The sequence below is a fragment of the Citrus sinensis genome, chromosome 5 (genome assembly GCF_022201045.2).
Source record: "Citrus sinensis cultivar Valencia sweet orange chromosome 5, DVS_A1.0, whole genome shotgun sequence".
Classification (NCBI taxonomy): domain Eukaryota; kingdom Viridiplantae; phylum Streptophyta; class Magnoliopsida; order Sapindales; family Rutaceae; genus Citrus; species Citrus sinensis.
In genome coordinates, this window is record NC_068560.1 from 32,417,648 (window position 1) to 32,443,552 (window position 25,905).

The 25,905-nt window shown below is 32.9% G+C and overlaps 4 protein-coding genes across 8 annotated transcripts; 2 read left to right on the top strand and 2 right to left on the bottom strand.

Moving 5' to 3' along the window:
* Positions 1–1,475: 1,475 nt before the first annotated feature.
* LOC102625889 (uncharacterized) lies at positions 1,476–6,483 on the bottom strand. 2 transcript variants are annotated; one of them, XM_006472608.4, is made up of 8 exons: positions 6,294–6,483; positions 5,663–5,706; positions 3,693–5,544; positions 3,469–3,524; positions 3,123–3,356; positions 2,714–3,005; positions 2,174–2,370; positions 1,476–1,840 (listed from the first exon to the last, which is right to left on the bottom strand). In XM_006472608.4, the coding sequence occupies exons 3-8, from the start codon at positions 5,439–5,441 to the stop codon at positions 1,687–1,689; spliced, it is 2,682 nt and encodes an 893-aa protein (XP_006472671.2). In that variant the 5' UTR covers positions 5,442–5,544; positions 5,663–5,706; positions 6,294–6,483; the 3' UTR covers positions 1,476–1,686. The 2 variants fall into 2 exon arrangements, with proteins under 2 accessions (XP_006472671.2, XP_015384198.2); XM_015528712.3 differs by having other exon boundaries at positions 5,663–5,735.
* Positions 6,484–6,820: 337 nt separating this feature from the next.
* On the bottom strand, positions 6,821–9,363 carry LOC102626377 (pentatricopeptide repeat-containing protein At4g18520, chloroplastic). The gene has a single exon (XM_006472610.4). The coding sequence runs from the start codon at positions 9,009–9,011 to the stop codon at positions 7,155–7,157; it is 1,857 nt and encodes a 618-aa protein (XP_006472673.2). The 5' UTR covers positions 9,012–9,363; the 3' UTR covers positions 6,821–7,154.
* Positions 9,364–10,636: 1,273 nt separating this feature from the next.
* LOC102626672 (uncharacterized protein At4g37920) lies at positions 10,637–13,932 on the top strand. The gene is made up of 6 exons (XM_006472611.4): positions 10,637–10,838; positions 11,108–11,490; positions 11,636–11,804; positions 12,415–12,659; positions 13,118–13,305; positions 13,389–13,932. The coding sequence occupies exons 1-6, from the start codon at positions 10,712–10,714 to the stop codon at positions 13,546–13,548; spliced, it is 1,272 nt and encodes a 423-aa protein (XP_006472674.2). The 5' UTR covers positions 10,637–10,711; the 3' UTR covers positions 13,549–13,932.
* A 5,376-nt stretch (positions 13,933–19,308) lies between these two features.
* Positions 19,309–24,587, top strand: LOC102626964 (uncharacterized). Of its 4 annotated transcripts, none has more exons than XR_370161.4 (14): positions 19,310–19,731; positions 19,853–19,940; positions 20,029–20,128; positions 20,219–20,292; positions 20,410–20,481; positions 20,703–20,780; positions 21,050–21,174; positions 21,426–21,498; positions 22,232–22,293; positions 22,369–22,749; positions 23,088–23,190; positions 23,449–23,675; positions 23,776–23,888; positions 24,259–24,587. XR_370161.4 is itself a non-coding variant. In XM_006472613.4 (14 exons), exons 2-13 carry the CDS (start codon positions 19,652–19,654, stop codon positions 23,647–23,649), a joined length of 1,437 nt encoding a protein of 478 aa, XP_006472676.2. In that variant the 5' UTR covers positions 19,311–19,547; positions 19,642–19,651; the 3' UTR covers positions 23,650–23,675; positions 24,259–24,587. The 4 variants fall into 4 exon arrangements, 3 of the variants coding, with proteins under 3 accessions (XP_024952592.2, XP_006472676.2, XP_006472675.2); XM_006472613.4 differs by lacking the exon at positions 23,776–23,888 and having other exon boundaries at positions 19,311–19,547; positions 19,642–19,731; XM_006472612.4 differs by lacking the exon at positions 23,776–23,888 and having other exon boundaries at positions 19,311–19,731.
* Positions 24,588–25,905: the final 1,318 nt, after the last annotated feature.

Below are 25,905 nucleotides of genomic sequence, written 5' to 3' on the forward strand. Positions count from 1 at the left end.
TTTTTTGGGTACATTGAAATACTATTCTTATACTAATCTATATTTAATTATTATTTTCTATTGCATTGTAATGTATTAAAAAAATAGTTAATATAATGAAACATGCATAAAATAAACCCATTGTAAGTTGTATTGCATTAAAATATTATTTATATTTTAAATATAACAATTTAACTTTTATTACTTAATAAATTATTAATTTATATTTAAATGATAATATTATAAGACTAAATATTTAATAAATAAATGATAATAAATTATTTTACTTTCATTACATAAAATCATTTTAATTATTTAACTTGAAATATGTAAAAAAATATTTTAATTATATTTAATCATTTATTATTTACTAAAATGCTAAATTTGAAAATAAATTTATAATGTAATATTATATTTTTATAATATAATATATATAATTATCTAGTATTATGATTTTACAATATAATATTAAATTATACTATATAGTAATAACTACTATATAGAAATAAATTAAACTATAATACAATATTATTATTAATATAGCATAATATTTTAAAATTTTATTATTTAATACGCATATTATTAAATCAATTATTATTATTATTATTTTTAATAAATCTGGAAATATATTAAAAATAAAAAAAAACAGGAAGAGATACAAAGTTCTCATGAATAAGAGATTAAACTATAAAACGATACTTAGAATAGCCCCAAGCATCGTCAAATAAATTTTTTCTAATAGTCATTGGTGGTTCATCCCACCAAATATACATGGAACAAAATAAACTCAAGTTAGCCAAGCAATCCATTACAGAATTTCCTTCTCGAAAAATATGGGAGCATCTAAAAACCATATTTTTAATCAAACTACGACAATTAATCCATCTATTACGGATGCACCATGGAGGAGCAAATCTATGATTTTGGAGACAAGACAGAGCAGCAGTAGAGTCGCTCTTTAACCAAACATATTGCCACCCTCTATTAGCTGCTTCTTCAATAGCCACAATGATACCAAATATTTCAGCATAAAATGAAGAATGAAGGCTTAAAGGCATTGCGAAGCATCCTTTAAAGGCCCCATTAAATCCCCTGAAAACAGCAGCACAAGCTGCCTCTCCCGGATTTCCTTTAGCAAGGCCATCCGTATTAATTTTAACCCAAGGAATTAGAGGAGGATGCCAAAAGACTGAAATTACCTTCGGAGCACGTCGCAACGGCTTCTTTATGCCCAATATATCATAAATTGGAACATGTAAATCAATTTTTATTATAAAAATTAATATATTGAAATTATTATTTAATAATTAATTTAAAAGTTAATAATAAAACCCTAAATATTAATAATTTAAATAATATTAATTTGATTTTAACATTAATATAAACCAATATTATTTTTTATGAGACAATTTAATACTAAAACAAACATAAACATTGCATTATAACTTAAGGCAATGCATCCTAATACAATACACTATAATGCAACATAATTGACATAGTGTGTCAAACACATCCTTTAAATTTTAACTAATAAGAACAAAGAGGAATTACAAAATCTGTAAAAGCTGTTGTTTGGCAGATATATGGATCTGTACATTATTGAAGGTTTAGCAACATAAAAATCTAACACTTCCCTTGTAACAACTTTCAAAAATAAGGGAAGCAGTATGCATTTGTGAACGGTATTTCTAGAAGCTAAAGCTAACACTAGATGTTCAATCCCCAATCATAAGGCTGATATGTCACCTTCAACTGAGAATTTGCAAGTGCCTCCAGTAGAGCTTCAGAGTCGGTTGGCTCCAGGTAATTTGATGCATGCTTCAGTACTTCCACCTCGTTCTTTCCAAAATCCACACTATACCTGTGCATAAACTTAGAAGACAATTTAACTAAACAACAGTAAGTAATGGCCTAAATCTAACCATCACGTCTTCTTCTGCCATTCAGCACTAATTTTAAAGTTACAAGTGCATCATCCTACTTCTGTTCAATGCAAAGTCCTGATTTCATTCAAGGAATTAATGGTGATATGTCTACATTGATTGATTTACATTTTTCTCTCATGTGCTTGAATGCACCATCCACGTGTTTGAATGCATGAGAGAGAGAGAGAGAGAGAGAGATGAAATGGTGAGATTATAAATTAAAGTTCTATTGGGGAATGCATAAAAGGAGTTACAGTGGGAGAGATTACCATTTAAGGACCATACTCATTGTTGCAACCTTGGCATGCAAATCAATCACAAGTCCTCCACCTCTCAGAAAGCTACGGGCTGCCTTCATCAACTCTTTATCAATGTTCCCAGGTGAGTAGCATCGAAGAGCAGGGCTGGATCGGGTACCACAAACCAGTGCAAAGTGAGTTGAAGGCTCCGGGTAGGGAAGTGCCACCTGATAAGAATTGCAAATAGGAAAAACCTGATCAGAACATTACTTCTATGAGCAAGATGATCATAATGACAGCCCGTAGTTGAGAAAAGATGCTGATAAACTGTTTGCCTACTCATGGGAAAAAGATTCACACAATTAAAATATACAAACAAAGGAAGAATAAAGCAGGTTGAAAATGCAGGTCCAAAGGTAATGGCTACTAAATTCGTGTGATTGTCAGAGAACATGGAAGTGACAGGCCCTATGAGTGATAGAGACCTTCCTTTGATTGAGAGAAGTGTGCTTCATTCATGAAATACAACATAACTGCCAAAGATAAAGACTAATAGAATAGCCAACTTACCTGTGAACGTTTATCTTTTGCACCAAATGGCTTCATGAGATTGTATGGCGGCCGCTGATTGCCCCTTAATATGCCATTTTGAATTGCTGAAAGTGAGTATGTGTACCCACCAATGACATACTTGAAGTCTCCAAAGAACTTCCTTCGTTCAAGTGCTCCAACGGGATGACCGCACACTAATATTGCATGTATGGCCATCATATTGTAAAGATTTATGAAGAATGCCAGCATTTCCTCCCTTGGCATATCTTGCAATTCTACTCTTTGGAGCTCCTGAACTGTTCTCAGATACCTACAACAATATAAAATGGCATAGCTAGGGTAACAGCTTCAACAGCTTGACTATAAAAACACAAAAATGCAAATGAAGATACTAAACTAATTTTGCGCAATTAGGAGGCATTTAAACCTTGCAAATTCTTCACTTCCATGAATAGTTCTGTAATCAACATGCCTTCCATCTTCTGATAAATACGCTTCAAAGATTGCATAGGACAAGAATCTCAGCCTTAATGCAATTTCTGATATGGGCTTGGGTTTTGCATCGATTATACCCCTCGGGATGTTGTGGCATTGTGATGACACTAAAGGATCATGGTCCAAAAACCGATATAAGTGATTTCCATCTTCGAATAGGTTCTCACTAGTTAAGAAGCATCAGATGAACAGAATGAGAAGGATTATTAATTGTGGAAGAATAATATGACACTGAAATGATATATAGATACTTAAAAAAAATATTTCAATGAACTCACTCAAGCACGTGTCGGAAGAAAAGTTTGCTTGCAAGCTTTCGCCCAAATTCCACAGCCTGTTATTATTATTAAAAAAAAAACAGCATAAGAAGTATTAAACCCAAGGACAACAAATGAGACAAACCAGATAACAGAAGACGTTAACCACTTTCACCAGAAACTGACCTAATTTTCCCCCAATTGAAGAAGACAAAATAAAAAGAGAATAAGATTATGCAACTGACCTCCTCTCTTTCCAGATATTGGTCCTCTGATAAGAAATTCACAGCTTCTGAACCTAGAAAACAGTTGGTGAACCTGCGCATCTTGTAAAATCGGTCCTTAACAACAACGTTTTCTTTCATTTTAAGAACAATAAGCGCTAGTTCATCAATGGCACCACTACTAGACAAGTCATCTTCACCGGAAAGAGGCGGTAATGGAGCTTCAAATGGTGGTGCTTCAGTAATTAGATACTCAATCTTCTCGTCAAGCTTGCCAGATTCATCCAAGGCCTTAAGCTCACTCAAGCCACCCATTAGGATTTCATTAAAGAACACCTTAGGGACAGCAGATGACCCTGCAAACTTCTCTAACTCCATCTTTCTACTGGGGTAGACATCAATGTTGATCTCGACATATCTGAGTCTTTTCCAATACAAAAATAATCTAACTTCTCGGGATTCCTGGCAACCTAACCTCGCGTACAGTATAACTCTTCCTTTCATGACTAAAGGTTGTGGTGGTTCTTTGACAACTTCTTGCCTCTGCTCAGTTCTGTTTTCTGAATCAACATCAGATGACATCTTGATATAGTTTAAGGGATTCCATGAATATCTTTCTGCCATTCTTTTAGAGGCTTCAACAGCTTCACTATCTTTACCAGAACCTGAAGCCACATTATCTTCATCAATGGAGACATCCTGTCCAGTTTCATCCTTTTTCCCCGAAAGACGGCGCATAACATTAGCAACTGCACCAGAGCCCTTCTCCTTGACAAAGTTCTTTAGTGCTGCCGCCTTCTCTGGCCACACAGATCCCTCAGCTCCTAGATCAAGCTCCAGAGAACGCGTTGATGTACTCCTATTAGCTTCCATCCCAGGAACCTCTGTTCCATCAAAGACAGGTTCTGGCTCCCTCTCCTCCTCACCAATAGTTTCCTGATCTCTTTCTACTTGAGCTGTAGAATCCAAAACACCTGCCACAATTACCCTGTCAGCATCTCTAGATTCACCTCGTTCATTCTTACAGTCTAACTTTTCTCCTGCACCTTTAGATTCTATATCTCTACTCTCATCGATGTGGCCCAAGTCAACACATTCTGTAGCTTTAGATTTGAAATCTTTACTCATCTTGCTCAAGTCAATGCATTCGGCAGCTTTAGATTCTAAATCCTTACTCTCATCCATCATGCCCATTTCAACACCTTCAGCAGCTTTATATTCTAAATCCTTATTCTCATCGATCTTGCCCACATCAAGACATTCTGCAGCTTTAAATTCCAAATCCCTACTCTTATCCATTTTGCCCACATCAGCACATTCAGCAGCTTTAGATTCTGAATCCCTATTCTCATCACTCTTGCCAACATCATCACATTCGGCAGTTTTAGATTCTAAATGCCCACTCTCATCCATTTTGCCCACATCAACACTTTCAGCAGCTTTAGATTCAAAATTCCTACTCCCCAATTCAGAAGTTTTAGATTCTAAATCCCTGCTCTTATCCATCATTGCCAAGTCATCATGTTCAAAATTAATATCTAGCTTCTCTGCTTGAGCTTTAGAATCTACATCACTACTCTCATTGATCTTGTCACCCAAGTCATCTTGTTCATTATTATTATTGTCCCCGAAGTTATCATTGCTGATGTTTAGAGACATCGACTCCTCTAATGGTTGATCTTTTATTTGAAAGTCTAGTGTATTTCCCTCCAACTTTTCAGCTGTTGGAAAACTTATAATATTCTTCTCAGCAGTGCTTCCCTTTTCCATAGTTCAAGAAAACTATAAGTTTCCGATCCAACTTATATACGCATGACTATTAAATTTATTCTTCTTGCACTCAAAAAATGGATTCACGGAGTTGGTTAGACTCCTGCAAGAGATTAAAAGTTACTCGGACGATATAAAACCAAACAGGATTATAAGCTGGTTCATAACAATAAACCAGGTCATATATGAAAACTTCAACGTGCACATTAAATAAACTTTACCATTTGCAAGTTCTTAGACCAACGTTGGTACTCAGCAATCCAATCTGGCAACAATAACTTATCAATTAAATCTCTGCAATAACTCATCAATTTCATAGAATATAAATTCAAAAAAAAATTGTAAGAACTCTTCTGTAAATATCTAAAACTGCAAAGAAGGTTAGCAATAAATAAACATTAAAAAATAAATAAAAATCTGAGCAATAAAAAAGGTTAGACAGATTTCAGATACATTCGGGTTTTCACAGTGAGCCAGCAAGCAATCAAACAAATGCAAAGAAGCAAAGAAAACCGAACTTAGCAATAAATAAAGATTAAAAAGAAGAACACAGCAAAATTCATAAATAGATTAATGTATAAATTATAACAGAAAAACACCGGCACTGCCAAACGCCTATTCTTTTCAGGCTTAATACGCGCTGCACGGACCTCAAAAATCAAAATATAATTTGTCTTTATTTTCTTGGCTTTTCTCTCTAACATCATCAATCAGATTAATACGATAAAAATCATAGATTAGTGAAATCAATCTCATCAGATAGACTCAAAAAAAAAAAGGCGATATATAAAAAACAACTTCCTTTCTCAGTTAAATTAAAAAAAAAAATCACATAAAAGGATAACAACTTACAGATCTGAAGAGTGTAGCGATTGATTGCGGGGATTGAGATGTGGAAAATCTCACGAGAGTTGAAAATTGCCAATAAATGTAAGTTAGAAGATTTCTTTTCCTTCTTTGGCTTTTGTGATTTTGTGAGGACTGGATGAAACTAACATGAAATTTATAGCGGGAGAAGCGGGAAGTCCGTGGGCTGCGATTGTATGAATTTGGATTAGACTTTTTTGGACAATCAGTGGACCCAATCTTTGGACTTTTACTCAAAACTAGTCAAACTACCCGTACCCGTTTCCCATTATTACGAATTTGCCACTCCTGCACGCCTGTTTAATGTTTAGTACGACATAACGCCTATATTTCTTGACCATCTTTTCCGTCTCACTTACAAGGATCCTGTGAACCGTAGGTCAAGTCTTAACGGTGTTTCTTGTTGATACTTTTTAAATTTGCTTTTTTATAACAGTCTTTTTATTTTATTATTTAATATTAACTATAAACTTTTGATACGGGAATAATCGTACCAAATGCAAGGTTTGAAAGCTGGTGTATATGATTATGAATTACTTGGTAAGATGAATGTACATATACATGGCTGATACACTGAACATGTATTAGTATCGCACTATTTTCATATGATCCCAAAGCTTTTTGTTACATTGCAGGATCCAAGCCGTCACAAACAAGGCCAAAAGACTCGGTCCGTTATCGTTTACGTCCTATTTCAATAACTTTCTCTGTGACGTTGAGCTCACAGTGACCAACACTCATGTTTCCTGTTATCCATGTGATATACATTTACACCTTAGATGTTATATATCTGTGATCTGGCCAAGCCACCCACTTAATACTCGCAATCTTGTAATTAGGCAAAGGTCAAGAAGACTGCAAGCAATACCCAGATAAAGACTCTGCGTTCCACTCGATATCTCCACATGCATTATAAACAGTCATAAGGATGTAATCATCTACCTCAAAACCTTCTGCTTGCATCCGATACATGAGCTTCAACGCCTCCTGGCATAGCCCATTCCTTGCATAACCGACAGTCATAGACTTCCAAGTGAACAAATTACGTTCTGGCATACTGTCGAAAACTTGAGATGCCTCCGAAATATATCCACATTTAGCATACATATTAATTAAAGCGCTGCCAACATACACATTAGACAATGATGTGGTCTTTTTTACAGAGGAGTGGATCAACATCCCCTGCGAAACATTTTCTAGCTTAGCACATGCTTTTAGAGCCGATGAATAAGTGAATGGGTTTGGCTCCACGCCTTCCTCCAACATATCTTTCAAGAAATCAAGAGCCTCAGACTCGTGACCAAGACATGCATAACCAGAAATTATGGCAGTCCATGAGACCACATCTCTAAGAGGCATCTGTTGGAGGACCTTGGATGCAACTGGGAATTCCCCATTTTTACAGTAAAACCACACAAGAGTACTTCCTATGTGTTCATTGCTTTGGATAAAATTCTTGATTATTTGAGCATGAACTTCCTTCCCCAGCTGAAAAGCCCCAATCAATCCACAAGCCTTAAGGATGCTAACAATGGTCAAGTTATTAGCATGTATTTTTCGTCTCTTCATAACTCGAAAAAGGCCTATAGCCTCCTCACCAAGCCCCTCTCGAGCATATCCTGATATTATTGAAGTCCATGTAACTGTGTTTCTATTTCCCATTTCATCAAATACTCTTCTAGAGTCCAAAATCTCCCCACACTTTGCATACATATCCACCAAGGAAGTACGAATGAAAACATCATCCTTATACAGCTTCTTAACTATGGCTGCATGCAACTGTCTTCCCAATTTTAACGCCCGTTCCTCTCCACAAGCCTTCAGAACGCTACATACAGTAAACTCATTAGGCAAAAATCCCTCGCTTAACATTCGTGAAAACATAAAAATTGCTTCATCCCCTCGCGCTTGTTGCGAGCAGGCAGTTATCATTGCTGTCCAAGAAACAACATCCCTCTCTGACATTCCATCAAATGCACAAAAAGCACTAGAAAAGTCACCAAATTGCGCATAAAAATGCAGAATTGCACTATCAACAATCAAGTTTCTACAATGACATTTCAAAATAGAAGCATGAATTTGTCTTCCAAGCTCAAAATCTAATCTCGTACCGCACAGATTCATTACACACACAAACATCTTCTCATTTCCCCGAACGCCAGTTCTAATGGATTCACTAAAAAGCATAAAAGCCTCGTCAACAAAACCAAATCTCGAATAACCATTAACCATCGCAGTCCAACTAACAACATTTCTCTCAGACATTTTGTCAAACACTTTTCTCGCTTGAACTAGCTTCCCTAATTTCACATACACACTGATCAAATTATTATCAACATACAAGACCGACTTTCTCAAAGACTTTAAAACAATTGCATGTATTCTTTTGACTTGTTTTACGGTGTTACATGACCGAAGCCAAATCGCAAGCAGGTTGGAGTCGACGCTCTGACTCACCGAGGGTGCGTGCGAAGATTCGGCATCTGCGTTATCTTGCAAACTAAAATCATCGCTTGATTTGTGGAAATTGGTGTGGGAATTTGTGGTCTCCCTATAAAAGCATCGACAATCATTGGGATTTTTCTGATAATTACTGTTGATTGTTTTCGAGCTGTGTTTCGGAGATTGTAGCGGTTGAATGTTGAGAAGAGAAGATTGTTGAAAAAGAGAGAACTGTGAAGAAAACAAAGTTAAAGATAGCATCGCCTGTTTGTTTCAAAATTCCCGCGAAAAATAAAGCAATCGGTTTTGATGATGGAGAAGACTACGCCCCGCCTCACTAATCGCTCCAGCGGGCTTTTGATAATTAAAGCGTCACTCATGTTCGGCATCAACTTTAAACGAAAAGACTAAACTGTCCTGCCTGACGTTCAGGAAATTATCAGTAATTCGCCATTAGATTTGGAAATATCATATTTAGATTTGTCAAAAATGCCAGAATATGAACACAAGCCTTAACAGCTGTATTCTCACATCCTCAAATAATTTAGCCACAAACAAGAAGAACGTTAATCATCTGGCTGCAAAGTTAACTTACAAGTACCTCCTTTTTCACGATTTCAACCAAACATACGCTTTCACTTGACAATCCTATTTTTATTTTTGTGACCTTTGGTAGAATTTCCTTAGCAATTTTAATCAATGTATATTGACACAATTATTCTAATGAATATTTTTTAAGATTTATATTTCTATTATTATAAAAATAGTTAATCAATAGATAAGATATTTTTCTCTTTTGTTCCTTAAAAAAAATATATGAAGATTTAAATTCCGCAAGCGTTAGTGTGAGAATGAGAGTAGATATATATAAAATGATTTAAGATAAATTATTTTTTAAATAAGATTAGATATAATTTATTTTATATTTAAAAACTTCAGTCATATCGCTGAAATTTAAGATTGAGTCTTAATAAATGTTTCATGTAATATCAATCTTATAAATAAAAGGTAACTAAAAGGGTTGGACATTAATAAATATCCGAAGTCAAAGTCCTAACCGAAGGTCATCGAAAAAATAAGTTAAAAAATTACCTCTTTAAAATAGAGTGTTAAGACTTAAGAGGGGATGTGTCATGTGTGTGCCTATTGTGAAATAATGACGAACCACAGGGTGTTGTCTAATAAAAACGCTGATCATCCATCCATTGGGTAATTTTTAAAAATCTCTTAGATTTGGGCTTGTTGCAAGTAGATGGTGAGAATTTATTTATTTATAAAAAATTTCATACCGTCACTCAACTTTAACATTGACCGTTAGTTGACTGTGCAAAAATAATATTATCCTTAACAATAATTTGTAGACGGAAATAACTAAAAAAAAATTAAAATTATTGGTGCGAAAAGCACAAATCCTATTTTTTAACAATTTTATCCTTGTCAATTTCAAAGATTTACAATATCATAGGTAAAGATTATAACTATTTCATTTTTAAGTTTTTAATTTTATCTTTTTTGTAGGAACTTTAAGAAAATATCAATAATTTAAAAAGAATTTTTCAAATTTTTAATTTTATCTTTCTTGTAGGGACTTTAAAAAAATATCAATAATTTAAAGAGGATAAAATAACCAATAATTTTAATTATTTTTTTTAGTTATTTCTGTCTACAAACTGTTATTAAGGGTAATATTATCTTTGCACAGTCAACTAACGGTCAATATTAAAGTTAACTGACGATAGGAAATTTTTTATAAATAAATAAATTTTTACTATCTACTTACAACAAGCTCAAACCTCAGGGGAGGTTTTTAAAAATTACCCTCCATCCATTCACAAAGATACGACATCGTGTTGGAGTCACTTTTAATTTTATGAAACTTCGAGAGAAATGCTGATATTTTTGCAAAAACCCTCCCAGAAAATATTACGAGCTTTCTGGTAAATGTTCAGCAGTGCTTTCTAATGGAGTTGGCGCGTGTGGCTTCCCAAGGCTCTTGCTTTCTCCCTCTCATAAATTTTCGAGCTCGGGCACCTGTCTCTTCCATCAGTAGCTCAGTTCCAATTTTATTTTCCTCTCATAAATTTAAATGTAAGTTCCGATCTTTATATATTTCCTTGAAGTTTTGCTCTGGAAAAATACATGAAACAAGTCGTATTACGAATTTTGTCCGTTAAAATTGAACATATTGTTTTAGTAATACCAACTAAGCGAACAAGCTCCTAATGAGGGTAAGAATTTAATTTTTGATGATACGTTGTTTGCAAATTTCGTGATATTTATGTTGAACACCAATGGAAAATAATAACTCAAGAGGAGGTCAGTCAGGTGAATGACTAAAATTATGTTGTCATTATTAGGTTGTCCTTTGCTGGTTAATCCGGTGAGGCTGCGAAAGTCCTCCCTTGCTGCTGTTGCTCGTGATGTAAGTGCCGTATATCATGATTCTAATGAGCCTGCTAGTATTCGTGAGGATTCCGTGATGGATGGTGAAAAGAGGGATGAAAAAGATGGTTCTAAGAGCTTGGATGATGGTAAAATGATCCGAGTATGTGACAAGCTCATTGAGGTTTTCATGGTTGACAAGCCTACACCGACTGACTGGAGAAGGTTGCTCGTTTTCAGCAAGGAATGGAACAACCTAAGGTCTAATTTCTTCAAGCGTTGTCAGGACCGAGCAGACGCTGAGGTGGATCCTGAAATGAAGCACAAGCTTCTCCGGCTTGGAAGGAAGCTGAAAGAGGTTGTTTGAGCAACTTAAATATTTAATTTCGCAATGGCAGCATTGATGTTTGCATGTCTCTTATTCTCGTATGTTATGCTTTTTGGTTTGGTTTGGTTCTTGTTGCATCTGTTTCGATGATTTGTTGAGAGTTTCTCTTCCTCAGATTGATGAAGATGTGCAAAGACACAATGAACTTCTTGAAGTGATCAAGGCAGCACCATCAGAAGTAAGTCAAATAGTTTCCAGGCGTCGTAAGGATTTCACTCAAGAATTTTTTGAGCATCTTCACACTGTAGCAGAATCGTATTACAATGATCCAGCCAAACAAGATGGTGAGACTGATTGACTTTGTTAATTGTCAAACCTTGTTAGAAGAGTGACTCCACCACTCATGTGTTTCTGTCAAAACAATTTCATTGACTCAAAAGAGTAAATAATTTTCCTTAAAACCTAATTCTTGCTGGAGATGAATCTTATTTCTTAACTGTTGCTGGAGCAGAAGTCTGGATAAACAATATGAATTACATTTTGTAAAAGCTTTGAGGTAACAAACCTGCACTGTGGATCTATAATCTATTGTTATTTTATTATTTTTATAACAACCTAGAGGATTATGAAGGATCGAGATGTCGATTTCCTTTCCAGCTTTGCAAACACCTGTACTCTTGAACCATAGAAGAATAAGCTAGCTGACCTTAAAAATTCTTTACTCTTAATTACAAGCATTTACTGCTGATATAAAGCAGCAGTTTTTCATTTGAATCATTTCTAATTACTGTGTGATTCTTTGTACATATGTTGGAAAGCTTCCACAGGGTCTATTTTACCTTGACTCGTCACAGGGCCACTAAACCTGTCTTTGCCTAAATTGTCCAATCTTTGTCTTGCTCATCATGATATCTTGGACAGAGGGTGAATGTTCCCTTATTTTTGTCTGATCAGATATAGCAAAGCTTGGAAAATTGTGCGTGGCTGCTGTTCAAGCCTATGATACAACAACTGAGAGCATTGAAGCACTGAATGCTGCAGAGTTGAAGTTCCAAGATATTATCAATTCACCTTCTGTAGATGCTGCTTGCAGAAAAATAGACAGTCTGGCCGAGAAAAATCAACTTGATTCAGCATTGGTGCTGATGATCACCAAAGCATGGTCAGCTGCCAAGGAGTCCAACATGATGAAAGAGGAGGTTAGTAATTTGCTGCTCTAAGAAATGGCTCTTTCATCGTACAACTATTTGGTAATCATGAATTTCTTAATTTATGATTCTGGGACCAGAAATTCCATTGGTTGTGTAAATTTCTTTATCATTTTGCTTGAGAGTAATAAAGGAGGAGATAGATTCTGTGGATTAGGAGAGATAATTTGATGATCACCAACTTTTACATAATTATATAGTAAATGTCAAGTGGTCTTTGAACCAATGTATAGCCTTCTTATTTTGAAAAAAAATAGAGCCAGCTTCAGATATGGCAATGGAAAATTTTAATTGATAAACTTGGAGGTCTGATATGTTTCTTTGCTAAGAACATTTGGTGGTTTTGATTGCTGCATACAGATTGCATAATAGAAATATTACGATGATTAGCTTTATGGTGTTAAATTGATACAATAGTAGTTGTTCTTCCAATCTGCTCTATATAACAGGTCAAAGACATACTTTATCATTTATACATGACTGCAAGAGGTAACCTTCAAAGGCTCATGCCAAAGGAGGTTAGGATTCTAAAGTATCTTCTCACAATTGAGGATCCTGAGGAACGACTGTGTGGTCTAAAAGATGCATTTACACCAGGAGAAGAAATTGAAGGGAAGGATGTGGACACTCTGTACACGTAAGCATCAGAAATGGTTACTTTCTTATCTTTTAGCTTTATTTTGGTAATAACGTTTTACTTTTTTCTTCTCCCCATTGCAGGACCCCAGAGATGCTCCACGCCTTGATGAAAACTTTGGTGGATGCTTACAATTTTAGCCGAGAAGGCTCTCTCTTGAAAGAAGCCAAGGACATGATGAATCCCAATATGATTGAAAAGATAGAGGAACTGAGGAAGCTGGTAGAAAAGCACTTTATGTGAGAAGGACAACTGAAACATTCTTGCTTGAAGCTCTTAGTATATTTCATCATCACCCAGAAATCTGACATAAATACCAAACCTGGAGACGTATAAATCTGCTAAGACCACTTAGCCTTCTGCTAAAGCATATTATCAGCACCATACCTTGGCGTTCCTATAAATTTTGGGAACAAGCAGCCGTCAGCACGGCCTTTATTTGCAGCTACCCAAGATTCTAAATTTTAATCTATTTTGGGTCATTCTATAATGCTGTAACTAAATTTACGGCATTGATGCCGTAATGGACGTGGACCGTTAGATTTGAATAAAAAATCTCTACCATTAATTCTAAATAAATAGGTAACCTGTTACCTAAGTAGCAGGTAATTACTATTTTTTGTTCAAGTTCTAGGTTACATTTACCAATTTTATGTGTGATTTACAAGTTTTATGAAACTTTTACAAGTTAATGTTGATTTACAAGTTTTATGCAATATTTACAAGTTTTTGTTTCATTTACAAGTTCTTCTTACAATTTACAACTCTAACATTAATTTACCTATTTTTTCATTAATTTACTAGTTTTATGTGTGGTTTACATATTTTATGTTTTATTTCACACTTAATATGAATTTACTAGTTCTATATCATTTTTCTAAGTTTTTGTTTTGTTTACAAGTTTTTCGTACAAATTACAACTCCAGCATTAATTTACTCATTTTTTCATCAATTTACTAGTTTTATGTGTGATTTACACATTTTTTATTTTATTTCACAATTTACTAGTTCTCTGTCAATTTACTAGTTCTATGTCATTTTTATAAGTTTTTGTTTTGTTTACAAGTTCTTCGTGAAAATTACAATTCCAACATTAATTTACCATGTTTTTTTTATTAATTTATTAGTTTTATGTGTGGTTTACATATTTTTTGTTTTATTTCACACTTAATGTGAATTTACTAGTTCTATGTCATTTTTCTAAGTTTTTGTTTTGTTTACAAGTTCTTCGTACAAATTACAACTCCAACATTAATTTACTCATTTTCCATCAATTTACTAGTTTTATTTGTGATTTACACATTTTTTGTTTTATTTCTCAATTAATGTCAATTTACTAGTTCTATGTCATTTTTATAAGTTTTTGATTTACAAGTTTTATGTCATTTTTCTAAGTTTTTGTTTTGTTTACAAGTTCTTCGTACAAATTACAACTCCAACATTAATTTACTCATTTTTCCATCAATTTACTAGTTTTATGTGTGATTTACACATTTTTTGTTTTATTTCACACTTAATGTGAATTTACTAGTTCTATGTCATTTTTCTAAGTTTTTGTTTTGTTTACAAGTTCTTCGTACAAATTACAACTCCAACATTAATTTACTCATTTTCCATCAATTTACTAGTTTTATTTGTGATTTACACATTTTTTGTTTTATTTCTCAATTAATGTCAATTTACTAGTTCTATGTCATTTTTATAAGTTTTTGATTTACAAGTTTTATGTCATTTTTCTAAGTTTTTGTTTTGTTTACAAGTTCTTCGTACAAATTACAACTCCAACATTAATTTACTCATTTTTCCATCAATTTACTAGTTTTATGTGTGATTTACACATTTTTTGTTTTATTTCTCAATTAGTGTCAATTTACTAGTTCTATGTCATTTTTATAAGTTTTTGTTTTGTTTACAAGTTCTTCGTGCAAATTACAATTCCAACATTAATTTACCATTTTTTTCATTAATTTATGAGTTTTATTTGTGGTTTACATATTTTATGTTTTATTTTACACTTAATGTGAATTTACTAGTTCTATGTCATTTTTCTATGTTTTTGTTTTGTTTACAAGTTCTTCGTACAAATTACAACGCCAACATTAATTTACCATGTTTTTCATTAATTCACTAGTTTTATGTGTGGTTTACATATTTTTTGTTTTATTTCACACTTAATGTGAATTTACAAGTTCTATGTCATTTTTATAAGTTTTTGTTTTGTTTACAAGTTCTTCGTGCAAATTACAATTCCAACATTAATTTACCATGTTTTTCATTAATTTACTAGTTTTATGTGTGGTTTACACATTTGTTTGTTTCATTTCACACGTTATGTCAATTTACAAGTTGTATGTCATTTTTCTAACTTTTTGTTTTGTTTACAATTTCTTCTTGCCAATTACAACTCCAACATTAATTTACCCATTATTCCATTAATTTACTAGTTTTATGTGTGGTTTACAAATTTTTTGTTTCATTTCACACTTAATGTCAATTTACAGGTTGTATGTCATTTTTCTAAGTTTTTGTTTTGTTTACAAGTTTTTCTTGCCAATTACAACTCCAACATTAATTTACCCCCTTTTCCATTAATTTACTAGTTTTATGTGTGGTTTACAAAGTTTTTGTTTCATTTCACACTTAATGTCAATTTATAATTTCTATGTCATTTTTCTAAGTTTTTGTTTTGTTTGCAAGTTCTTCTTGCAATTTACAACTCCAACATTAATTTACCCCCTTTTCCATCACGTTACTAGTTTTATGTGTGGTTTACAAAGTTTTTGTTTCATTTCACACTTAATGTCAATTTATAATTTCTATGTCATTTTTCTAAGTTTTTGCTTTGTTTACAATTTCTTCTTGCAATTTACAACTCCAACATTAATTTACTACATTTTCTATCAATTTACTAGTTTTTTTCTATTTTTAATTTTTTTTAATTTTGTAGACCAATTTACCACTCTAACACTAATTTATCCGTTTTACCTTCAATCTACGAGTCATACGTGTGGTTTAGAAATTTTTTGTCTTATTTCACATTTATTTGGAATTTGGGTTATTTAGTTTAGGTCAATTGCCTCAACTTAAATTCAATGTGAAAATGGTTAAAGAGTTGGATTATTGACATTTTATGATTTAGATAGAATGATATAAGGGTGGGCATGAGTTGGGTTTGATAGGGTTAGTGAAATTCTAACCTGGTCTACTTTTTAATGAGCTGAGATAAAATCCATCCAACTTAACTAAATAAACTTGTTTAACCCAATTTTACCCAAACCTTATATCGTCTGGTTAAGTTGATTAGGTTGAAGGTCAAATCAAAATTTTAAATTGAACAATGAAAATGATATAAAACTTGAAATGAAACTTATTAAAATCAAATATAAATCTTTTATAACATGAAATTTTCATTCACTATATAGTGTACGTAAAGAAAGTTAATAAATTAACTATCTTTAAATTAAGAAAATTTCCACAAAAAGCATATAGACTTTATTTCTCCTACATCTCCTTTTCCAATTCCAAATTCAAACTTTTTAGATAATTAGCTAGCATCATATACAAAAATAAAATGAAAGTGATATATAATTATGTGCCATTAAGTATTCACTAAAAAATAAAAAGAAATTAAAAACAACTTACTTTTATATTAATCTTATAAAATAATAAATTTACTTATAAGAGAGTGTGATTTTGGTTTTGGAATTGTAGTCTAGAGTAGCAGATGCAAGAATGAAATAGCCTCTTCTATTAAAAGATTAAAAAGAATAAAAAATTAGATAAGCCATTTAAGTCTTTATAATTTTGCAATTGAGAATTAACACATTATCATTATCCTTCTTCTTCTTCTTCTTCTTATTATTATTATTATTATTATAGATTTGGTTGGGTTAGACTAGTTAATTATAATTGATCCAGCCCAAACTAATTATTAATTAGGTTTGAAAAAAACAGACTCAATTAAACCACAATAATGTGCTCATGGTGCATTTACTAATCAGTAATCAGAACAGGCTACAATCAAAATCAAGAATGTGAATAAGAATAAGTTATTTATTTGAGCTGTAGAAATTGAAGTCGGAATGAGATTCATTTCCATCGATGTGTTTAATTTGTCTTGAAATCGGAATGAATTATCATAATTTACTTAAATGCCCTTTGTTGATTATTGTCAATTGGTGGTGGTAATAATAATAATAATAATAATAATCATCATCATCATAATAATAATATTTATTAAAATAGTATTATAATTATGATTACTAATTCATTATTGTTATTATTTATTAATTTCATGATTTTGTTATATGATTATTATTTATGAAAATATTATTGTAATCAAACTTTATAATTATTATTAAAATAATAAGTTATTATTATTAATATTTTATTATATTATTATTTAGTAAAAATATTATTATATTTATAATTTTGTTGTTATTATTATCAGTATGAAATTATTTCATGATTATTTATTATAATATTATTATAATTCTAATTCATTATAATTTATTAATCTTTTATTATTATTATTTATTTAATATTATCTAATTAAAATTTATAATAATTAATTAAAATATTTTTATAGTTATTATTTATTAAAAAAATTCAATATTATAACAATTATGGCACCCTCCCATATCATAGCAATGACAGGACCGGAGGTTATGTACCCAATCAGAGCACCAAAGAAAGGCTTTGACAACAAATCCTCATAGTGCTTCTGAGCAAAAGGGCGGTCCACAGTCATAAGCTTCAAACCCTTCAAAGAGAAACCCTTCTTCTCAAATCTGCTGATGATTTCAGCAACGAGCCTCTTTGGACCCCATCGGGCTTGATCATGATGAAAGTTTGTTCCATTTCTTTGAGATTCAGAGAAACCCAATTGTTTGAGAATTGAGTGAAATACCACCACTTATAGGTGAGAGAATAATGCATGCTCTATATATATACAAATTTGCTGTCTTGGTCAAAACAATGCAAATGCGATAGAGGAGAATCAGTAAAGAATGACGAACCCAGCCCGGTTCTCCTCTTGACTCCTGACGCCGAGTCGTTATCGTCGGACCGAAACCACTTCACGAACACGAACCTAGCTGCTTCACGAACACGAACCATTGTAGAGCTTCTTTCTCACTTCTTTTTGGCTCAAACAGTTTTCAAAGCAAAGATTGCAGTAAAAGAGGAACGATCGAGGAAACAAAATTCGGGTTAGCCAGCAAACCCGATTGCTTCGAAAATACAAAATCCGGCGTGCTACGATTTTTAGATTCGATTCCGGGACCTTCGAATTATGACCAGACTTTGATTCTATTTGGACTTTCGTAGATTTCAATTTTAAAATATATATAATTTTGAAATTTTAACCGGTTATTTTTTTTAAATAAATGTTTAACCGGTTGTAAACCTGTTAATGAAATTTTTTTAAATACTTTTATTATATTATAGTTATTAGGTATCGTTGATCTAATCCAATGGCCCACGTTTATTACGGTATCAATGCCGTAAATTTATTTACGGCATTATAGAATTTTCCATCTATTTTATTTTAGTCGTTTACGGTGTAGGCATTTTGGAGCCATGTCTCCTTTTGTATACTAGGGCTCTTCTTAGTCGGAAAATTGTGTGAAACATTTGATACCATTTATTATGTATCTGCCAATAATAAATATTATATCTTACTCATATGATAACGCAAATGATAAATCTTTCACTTTGATATGCAATGAAGAGATATGAAATCATATATGATGAGCAATGTTAGGAACGAGAGCACAAGTTGCATTTTTCAGGTTTAAGATTGCACCGACGGTTTAGTACTTTAGTTAGGTAAACGCATACGGATGGGAATGCGTATAAAAATTTTGAGAGTAAACGACAAGTCGTTTGGAGGCAGTAAATGCAGCTTGAAATTTCAATGTTTACATGACATGTCGTCTAATTCGCTGAATTATGCATAAAATATTAAGATACCGATGAGACCGATACAATTTTTGAAAATTAAATTTATTTCCCGAAAATTTAAATCTTTTTTCTAACGCAATTATGTATTCCTCCCTTATTATGAAAAAAAAAAGGTTTAATTTATTATATTTGCTCATCCTTAATCAAAATTGAAAGTTGTACGTTAACCATACATGATAGCTTAGTCGATTGCACGGTGGTTCCTTACGATCATGAATCTCCTCCGATGATCTTGCTTCGTTGATTTTAATTTCCAGCCCCGCTTCTTCTCAATCTCGGTAATTTGTCCTTTCAAGAGAACTCAATTCCCTAATTTTGGTTCCAATCTGCAGCAATTAGAATTATAAATAAATTGATAAATTTGTTAACAAGAAACAAGAGGATGAACAAGAAAGCCAGTAACTGCGCCATTTGCGAGAATTCAAATCGCGCTTCGATTTGTGCAGCCTGTGTCAATTACAGGTATCTCTAACAATTAAGCTTATTGTACCTTTTATTTTTTAAAACTTAATTACGCTTGTTTTCTTATGAAAACGGTGTGTTTATTGCGTATGATAATGCCGTATTATCTGGCAACATGTAGATTAAGTGAGTGCAACACTTTGTTGAAGTCATTGAAGAGTCGTCGCGATGCATTGTATATGAGATTGAGTGAAGTTCTTGTGGCTAAGGTTTGATTCATGCTTTTACTACAGCTACTTTTGTTTTCTGTTCTTTTTTTCTTTTTTTGGGGTTAATGCTGTAAGTAATATTGTTTAGGGCAAGGCTGATGATCAGCTGAATTGGAGAGTGCTACAGAACGAGAAACTTACGAATTTGAGGGAGAAGCTCCGGCGTAGTAAAGAGCAACTTTCACAAGGTTGACTTCTCCTAAATTGTTATCTAATGCAATTTTAAGTCAGTGGTTGCTGCACATTTACTTTATTTTTCTGTTTTGTATCTTGCACAGGGAAGTTGAAGATTGAGAAGTCATCTTATGATTTGAAAGGCAGATATGCTATTCTTGATTCAGCTCGTTCTATGGTACAATAGATGCTTATGGTTTTTTTAAGTTTATTGATAGTATGGTTTCAAATTTACCTATGATTAGTTTGTTTTTCAATATGAATGAAGATCTTCTGATTTGTGTTTTACTTGTAGATGGAAAAGAATCGTGCGGAACAGCTAGAGAAATTCTATCCTAACATTATCTGCACTCAGAGCTTGGGGCATGTAAGACTTGTGCCCCCAAATTCTTTTTAGTGTTGATATCGTTATACTTGTTATCCACTAATTAAATGTCTGCTAGAGGATTTGACATAAGATACTTATTGTTTTTGCTGTTCTACCAGTATTTGATAGTTATTTACTATATCCTGATTGTAGTTTGCTCATTTTTTGTCTATAAAAAATAACTACCATGTTTGTTCCTTAATGCCTTTCTAAAACTGCAGATGGCTATTGTTTCTGAACTTCTCCATAAACAGTCTGTGGTTATAAAACAGATATGCAAATTGTTTCCCCAACGCCGGGTAAGGACTTCGATGCTTGTCTACTTCAATGCCAAGGCTTGTAAGGCATAAACTTAAGGAACTATTAGTTGAATTTGAATTTTGAGGCTTTATATTATTACTTCAGATGTGAGTTGTTGTGTAAAGATATTTGAAGCTCAAGAGTGTGCCTATAGATGTTTTCATATAAGAGAGTTGTGGTGCTTTGGTTCATGCACAGATCCAGAGTTAATATCTCTAAGAGATACTTGTTGTGCTTTCAGATATGACACATGGTTTCTTTTCTTCAGGTGAATATAGATGGAGAGAGAAGAGATGGATCTAGTGGTCAGTATGACCAGATTTGTGGTGCACGATTACCTAAAGGACTTGATCCACACTCAGTCCCATCAGAGGAGCTTGCTGCATCTTTGGGGTAATCTTGCTAAGCTTTCATTAAGACTTATGTACTTTGTCTTTCTATTCTCTTTCTTTAAGACTACGTACATAAATATATCCCTTCTGTTCTCATCCGAATAGATAAATAGAAAAGAAATATAGTGTGGACTATGTTATCAAATCCAAACAACAATTATCGGTCATTTTAAAAGATTCGGTTTTGCTGGTTACTAGCCTGGATATTTTTCTGCTTGGTACTAACTACTGATCCCAATGAGTGGAGAACAGATACATGGTGCAACTTCTAAATCTTGTTGTTCTGAATTTGGCTGTTCCCGTCCTTCATAACTCAGGTTTTGCGGTAAGCACTGGTATTCCTTCGAGAGCATGCTTTAGGTTCCCTTAGGTTTTACTTAGTTTTTTGGTTATTCATTCTTTCCATACAGTTGTTGGTGGGATTAAAAGTGTGATTTATGATGACTCAATAATTTGGCTGAAGAAAAATTCTGCTGTTTTAGAAAGCATTGATGCAAGCTATTGCTCACAGCCTTCATAGGAGCATCCTTTGAATTATATTGATAGCATCTTCAAAATTTTGTTCAAAATGTTGTGGTTATCAAAGTTTCCAACTATACTTTTTGCAAGGTTCCGTCAAAGAAAAACTTCACCTGGGATTTTTGGCAATCGTCTAATATCAGGCGGACAATACAGCTTTAAGATTATTTCTTTTCCTAAATAGGCTTATTACATATTTGTGTTATTTAAGCACTCCTCTTATATGCATGCTAACAAGCACTGATTTTTCCTGAGCTAGCGTTTTATGAATTTTGACCTTATGAATGTCTGGAGATCTTGTTGTATGTTAATACAATTTTGGATACCTTTTATTTTTTTATCTTCTGAAAAAGAAAAACCAATTCATCAGTGTTCCTAATTGTGCACTAGTTACTGGATACTTTTTTCCTATAGAAAAATTTTATCTTCCTGAACTGATGTAGTGCCTGGATTAAATAAACAAATAAGATATTGCCCTTTATTTAGGATTTGTTTTATGTTTTGATTATGTTCATATATATACTGTAATTATATCTCAGGGTTCCTGCTCGAGAATATGGCAACGGGATTCTTATTGGGATGCACGTCCTTCTTCTCGAAGGTATATTGACTGGGAATGTAATAGGCTAATTAAGGTATATAATATTTTAGAACTGATTTTAATTATCCTGTGCAGCAATGAATATCCCCTGTTTATTCCACGCCAAAATTATTGTTCCACCAGTGGAGAAAATTCTTGGACTGATAGAAGCTCAAGTAACTTTGGTGTTGCTTCAATGGAATCCGAGAGAAGGCCCCAACTTGATTCTTCTAGAAGTGCTAGCTTTAATTATACTTCTGCATCTACACATTCTGTTGAAACACACAAGGATTTGCAGAAAGGGATTTCTCTTCTCAAGAAAAGTGTGGCATGCTTAACAGCTTACTGTTATAACTCACTATGCCTAGATGTTCCTGCTGAAGCATCTACTTTTGAAGCATTTGCTAAGTTATTGGCAACACTATCTTTATCCAAGGAAGTTCGATCTGTTTTTTCCTTGAAAATGGCTTGTTCGAGGTACATATGCCAACCTTAATATTGTAATTTATGTTTCATGGCCCCTTCAATTTTGTTCTGCCTTGCTGATATTACGAATAAAAGCGAGCAAGTTTTAGAAATTATTGAACAAGAGTAAAAACAAATAATAATAAATAAATAAATAAAATCATTTTAGTAATTTTCAGCCTTTCTTAGAAGAGATTCATCCTATTGCTGATTTGCTAGTGAGACCTTTGACCACATTGTCATGAATGATGAATGATCATATTATGTTCTTGCTTTTTCTGAGATGAAATAGGATTTTTTTTTTTTGGTTTGCGATGCTGTTGGGCATCACACTATCTTCTGATTTTCAGGTCTTGCAAGCAAGTTCAAAAATTAAACAGATCAGTTTGGAATATGAATTCTGCTATTTCCTCTACCACTTTGCTGGAGAGTGCACATATGTTTCCTATTACGGTACAAATTTGGTCATCTAGATTGTTATAGAAGAATTGGTTTTGAAATTTTATCTTATGTTTATAAACTGCTTTGTTAGATAAAATTGATCTGTCCTTGGTCTCTGTCTCTGCTCTAGAAACAAAAGCTGATTACGGTCTGTACCTTTATATCACCTGTCTTCCCTAACATTTTGAGTAATATGAGTTTGAGTTTCAAATGCATTTTTCCATGATTGAATATGTTTAATAATTTTCATAATATTTGTTTTTTTCTCAGAAAAATTTAAGTGATAACAATCTCCCAAGTTCGGCAGCCAGTTTTCTCTATGCAACTGAGATGTCTGATATTGGAAAAAATGAAAGCCTTATTGATGGATGGGATCTCGTGGAGCATCCCACTTTTCCTCCTCCACCATCACAAACAGAGGATGTTGAACATTGGACTCGTGCAATGATTATTGATGCCACAAAGAAATGATGTGTAGCCAAACTAATTTCCTACTCGTAAGTACCTTCACGCTTTTCATTTTTTGGAAGGTTTCTTTAACACTAAATTATTCACACACATATGCTGATTAATTATGTCTCAAGCATACACATGCAGGGCAATTTATCATCAATATTAAGTTGCAACTTCCAACAGTCTGGGTCTGGTGAAACTTATATAAGTTTATCACTCGAATAACACAGTACTAAACCCATAGAAAAAGGTGGCCTGTAAGTTCATCTTCCCTTGCATGTCATCGTCGATGGGGCATATAAGAAAAATAACAGTTTATAAAGAGAACTTGACTAGATCTTAGTATCTCTTCCTTTAGAATCAGCCAGAAATGCTTTTGTGGTCTTAACATGCACGGTAGACTTAAAAAGCCGCAATTTCTATAGTTTGAGGAATACTGTTATTCCATTTTTAATGTTACTCCTTTTTGTTTTCTTAACACAGATGAAGCAAATGACTTTTTGCATTATAGCTAATGTCTTGATAAGTTTGGTAAATTCATATATGTATGTGTGTATATATATATGTATGTATGTATGTATTCACTAAATCCTCCGAACTTAAAGCTCATATTGATTTTTGTTTCAGTGATATTTTCCAGGAAGAATACACTTACTAAAGCAGAGGCCAGGGGAGAGGATCAAAATGTTTGGGCTTTTTTCCAATTGTCAATAGATAGATATGACCTGTGTGTGTGTATATGAATGTATATGATTACAACCAATTGTAGGACTTTTTTTTCTTTTTTAAATTCTAATTTCCTCTAGTAATCTTTGTGATGATAAATCTTTGTGATGATATTGAATTTGAATCGAGAAAGAAGGGGGGAAAAATCAGATGCTTCCCTTTAATTTAACTACCAAAATGTAAGGATTTTATCCATATTCAGTTCTTATTAGTGAAGCTGTTTTCTGTTCTCCCTATTGTTGCATGCAATTTGCTTGGTTAGATATAGTCTGGTTTTAGTAAGTCTTGAACACCAAGTATTGACCAAAATCTAGGATATTGTTTTTTGAGCTATTGTCACTGTATTGCGAAATTGGCTTTAAGTTAGGAGGTGCGTTCAGTTGAGATTTTTCCTTTATAGACACGCCGCACGCGCACGCGGATATTTATGTACATATATACATGCATACAGTCTTTTTCTAGTGCAAGTGTTTTTTTTCTTTTTTTTTTAATTCGAACACGTTGTTAAGTCATGGAATTTAATAGAGTTAATTTTAATGTGATTAAATCGTACGGTTTAACAATGTGTTCGAATTAAAAAAAAATAAACTTGTGTATCTATAATTATCTGTATTTAGAGTATGTTTAGATAAGAAAAGTGAACTAACTCGATGTCATTAGAATTTAGAAATTAGTTATGTATCTATAATTATTTATATTTAGAGTATGTTCAAATAAGAAAACTGAACTTGCTTAGTGTCATTACAACTTGAAAATTAGTTAAATACCCATTAACTTTGCTCGAAATGTAGAAAAAGACAGAAGTCCTTTTGTTACAAAACACCGTCTACTTTCGGATCTAAGAGAAAATGGACGTTAGGTTCTGTTCAGGAAAAACTTGTATGTGGCTTGTTATACCAACAGTGCAAATTGATCTAATCCCCATTCGGGTTGACCATCAGAATATATGTCGCTGGTTTCCCGCCCATATATAGAGTATTTCCCAAAAAAGTTTTATGAAAATTGCAGAAGCTGCTTTGCCAAAAACTGACCTTTCAAAATTCATTTAACTGCTTATGAAAATATGCAAGTCAAAAACACTTTCAACTCCTTATTAACACCCTAAAACACATTCTCAACACATCAATGGCTAAAAGAGCCAACGGAGACCGTGTTTAAAAAGAAGCTTTCAGAAAACCAGCAGGAATTTTTACTAATTTCTTATTATTTTTGTCAAAAATAAAAACCTTAATTTTCATTAAAAACTTTCATTCCAAAAACTCATTGCTTCTTAATGATAACAATGACCCTTTTGTTAATGCTTTAAATATAATTTATATTTTCGTTAACTTGGCTAGACTTCTAAACTCGAAAGCTAAATAAAAAAGTAAAATTACTTACTTGCTTCCTTGCTAGTTGCTGTCTAAAGAAATTGCAAAGTGAAAAAGAAAATTTTAAATTTATTCCCATTAAAATTTATCTACTCTTTTAGCCTAAATTTTGAGTGATGTGAAATTGTGGGAGCAAAATGAGTTGGAAAAGCCATCTTCCATCCATATGGAGTTTTTC

Bases quoted from the DNA above. Each gene is read 5' to 3' on its own strand.
- LOC102625889 (XM_006472608.4), bottom strand. From the start codon at position 5,441: ATGGAAAAGGGAAGCACTGCTGAGAAGAATATTATAAGTTTTCCAACA. The intron at 3,525-3,692 runs GTCAGTTGCATA...TAATAATAACAG, and splicing joins AATATCTGGAAAGAGAGGAG to GCTGTGGAATTTGGGCGAAA. The intron at 3,006-3,122 runs GTTTAAATGCCT...ATATTGTTGTAG, and splicing joins GGAAGTGAAGAATTTGCAAG to GTATCTGAGAACAGTTCAGG.
- LOC102626377 (XM_006472610.4), bottom strand. From the start codon at position 9,011: ATGCTATCTTTAACTTTGTTTTCTTCACAGTTCTCTCTTTTTCAACAA.
- LOC102626672 (XM_006472611.4), top strand. From the start codon at position 10,712: ATGGAGTTGGCGCGTGTGGCTTCCCAAGGCTCTTGCTTTCTCCCTCTC. The intron at 11,491-11,635 runs GTTGTTTGAGCA...TCTCTTCCTCAG, and splicing joins TTGGAAGGAAGCTGAAAGAG to ATTGATGAAGATGTGCAAAG. The intron at 11,805-12,414 runs GTGAGACTGATT...TTGTCTGATCAG, and splicing joins TGATCCAGCCAAACAAGATG to ATATAGCAAAGCTTGGAAAA.
- LOC102626964 (XM_006472612.4), top strand. From the start codon at position 19,652: ATGAACAAGAAAGCCAGTAACTGCGCCATTTGCGAGAATTCAAATCGC. The intron at 20,129-20,218 runs GTTGACTTCTCC...TATCTTGCACAG, and splicing joins TAAAGAGCAACTTTCACAAG to GGAAGTTGAAGATTGAGAAG. The intron at 20,482-20,702 runs GTAAGACTTGTG...CTAAAACTGCAG, and splicing joins GCACTCAGAGCTTGGGGCAT to ATGGCTATTGTTTCTGAACT.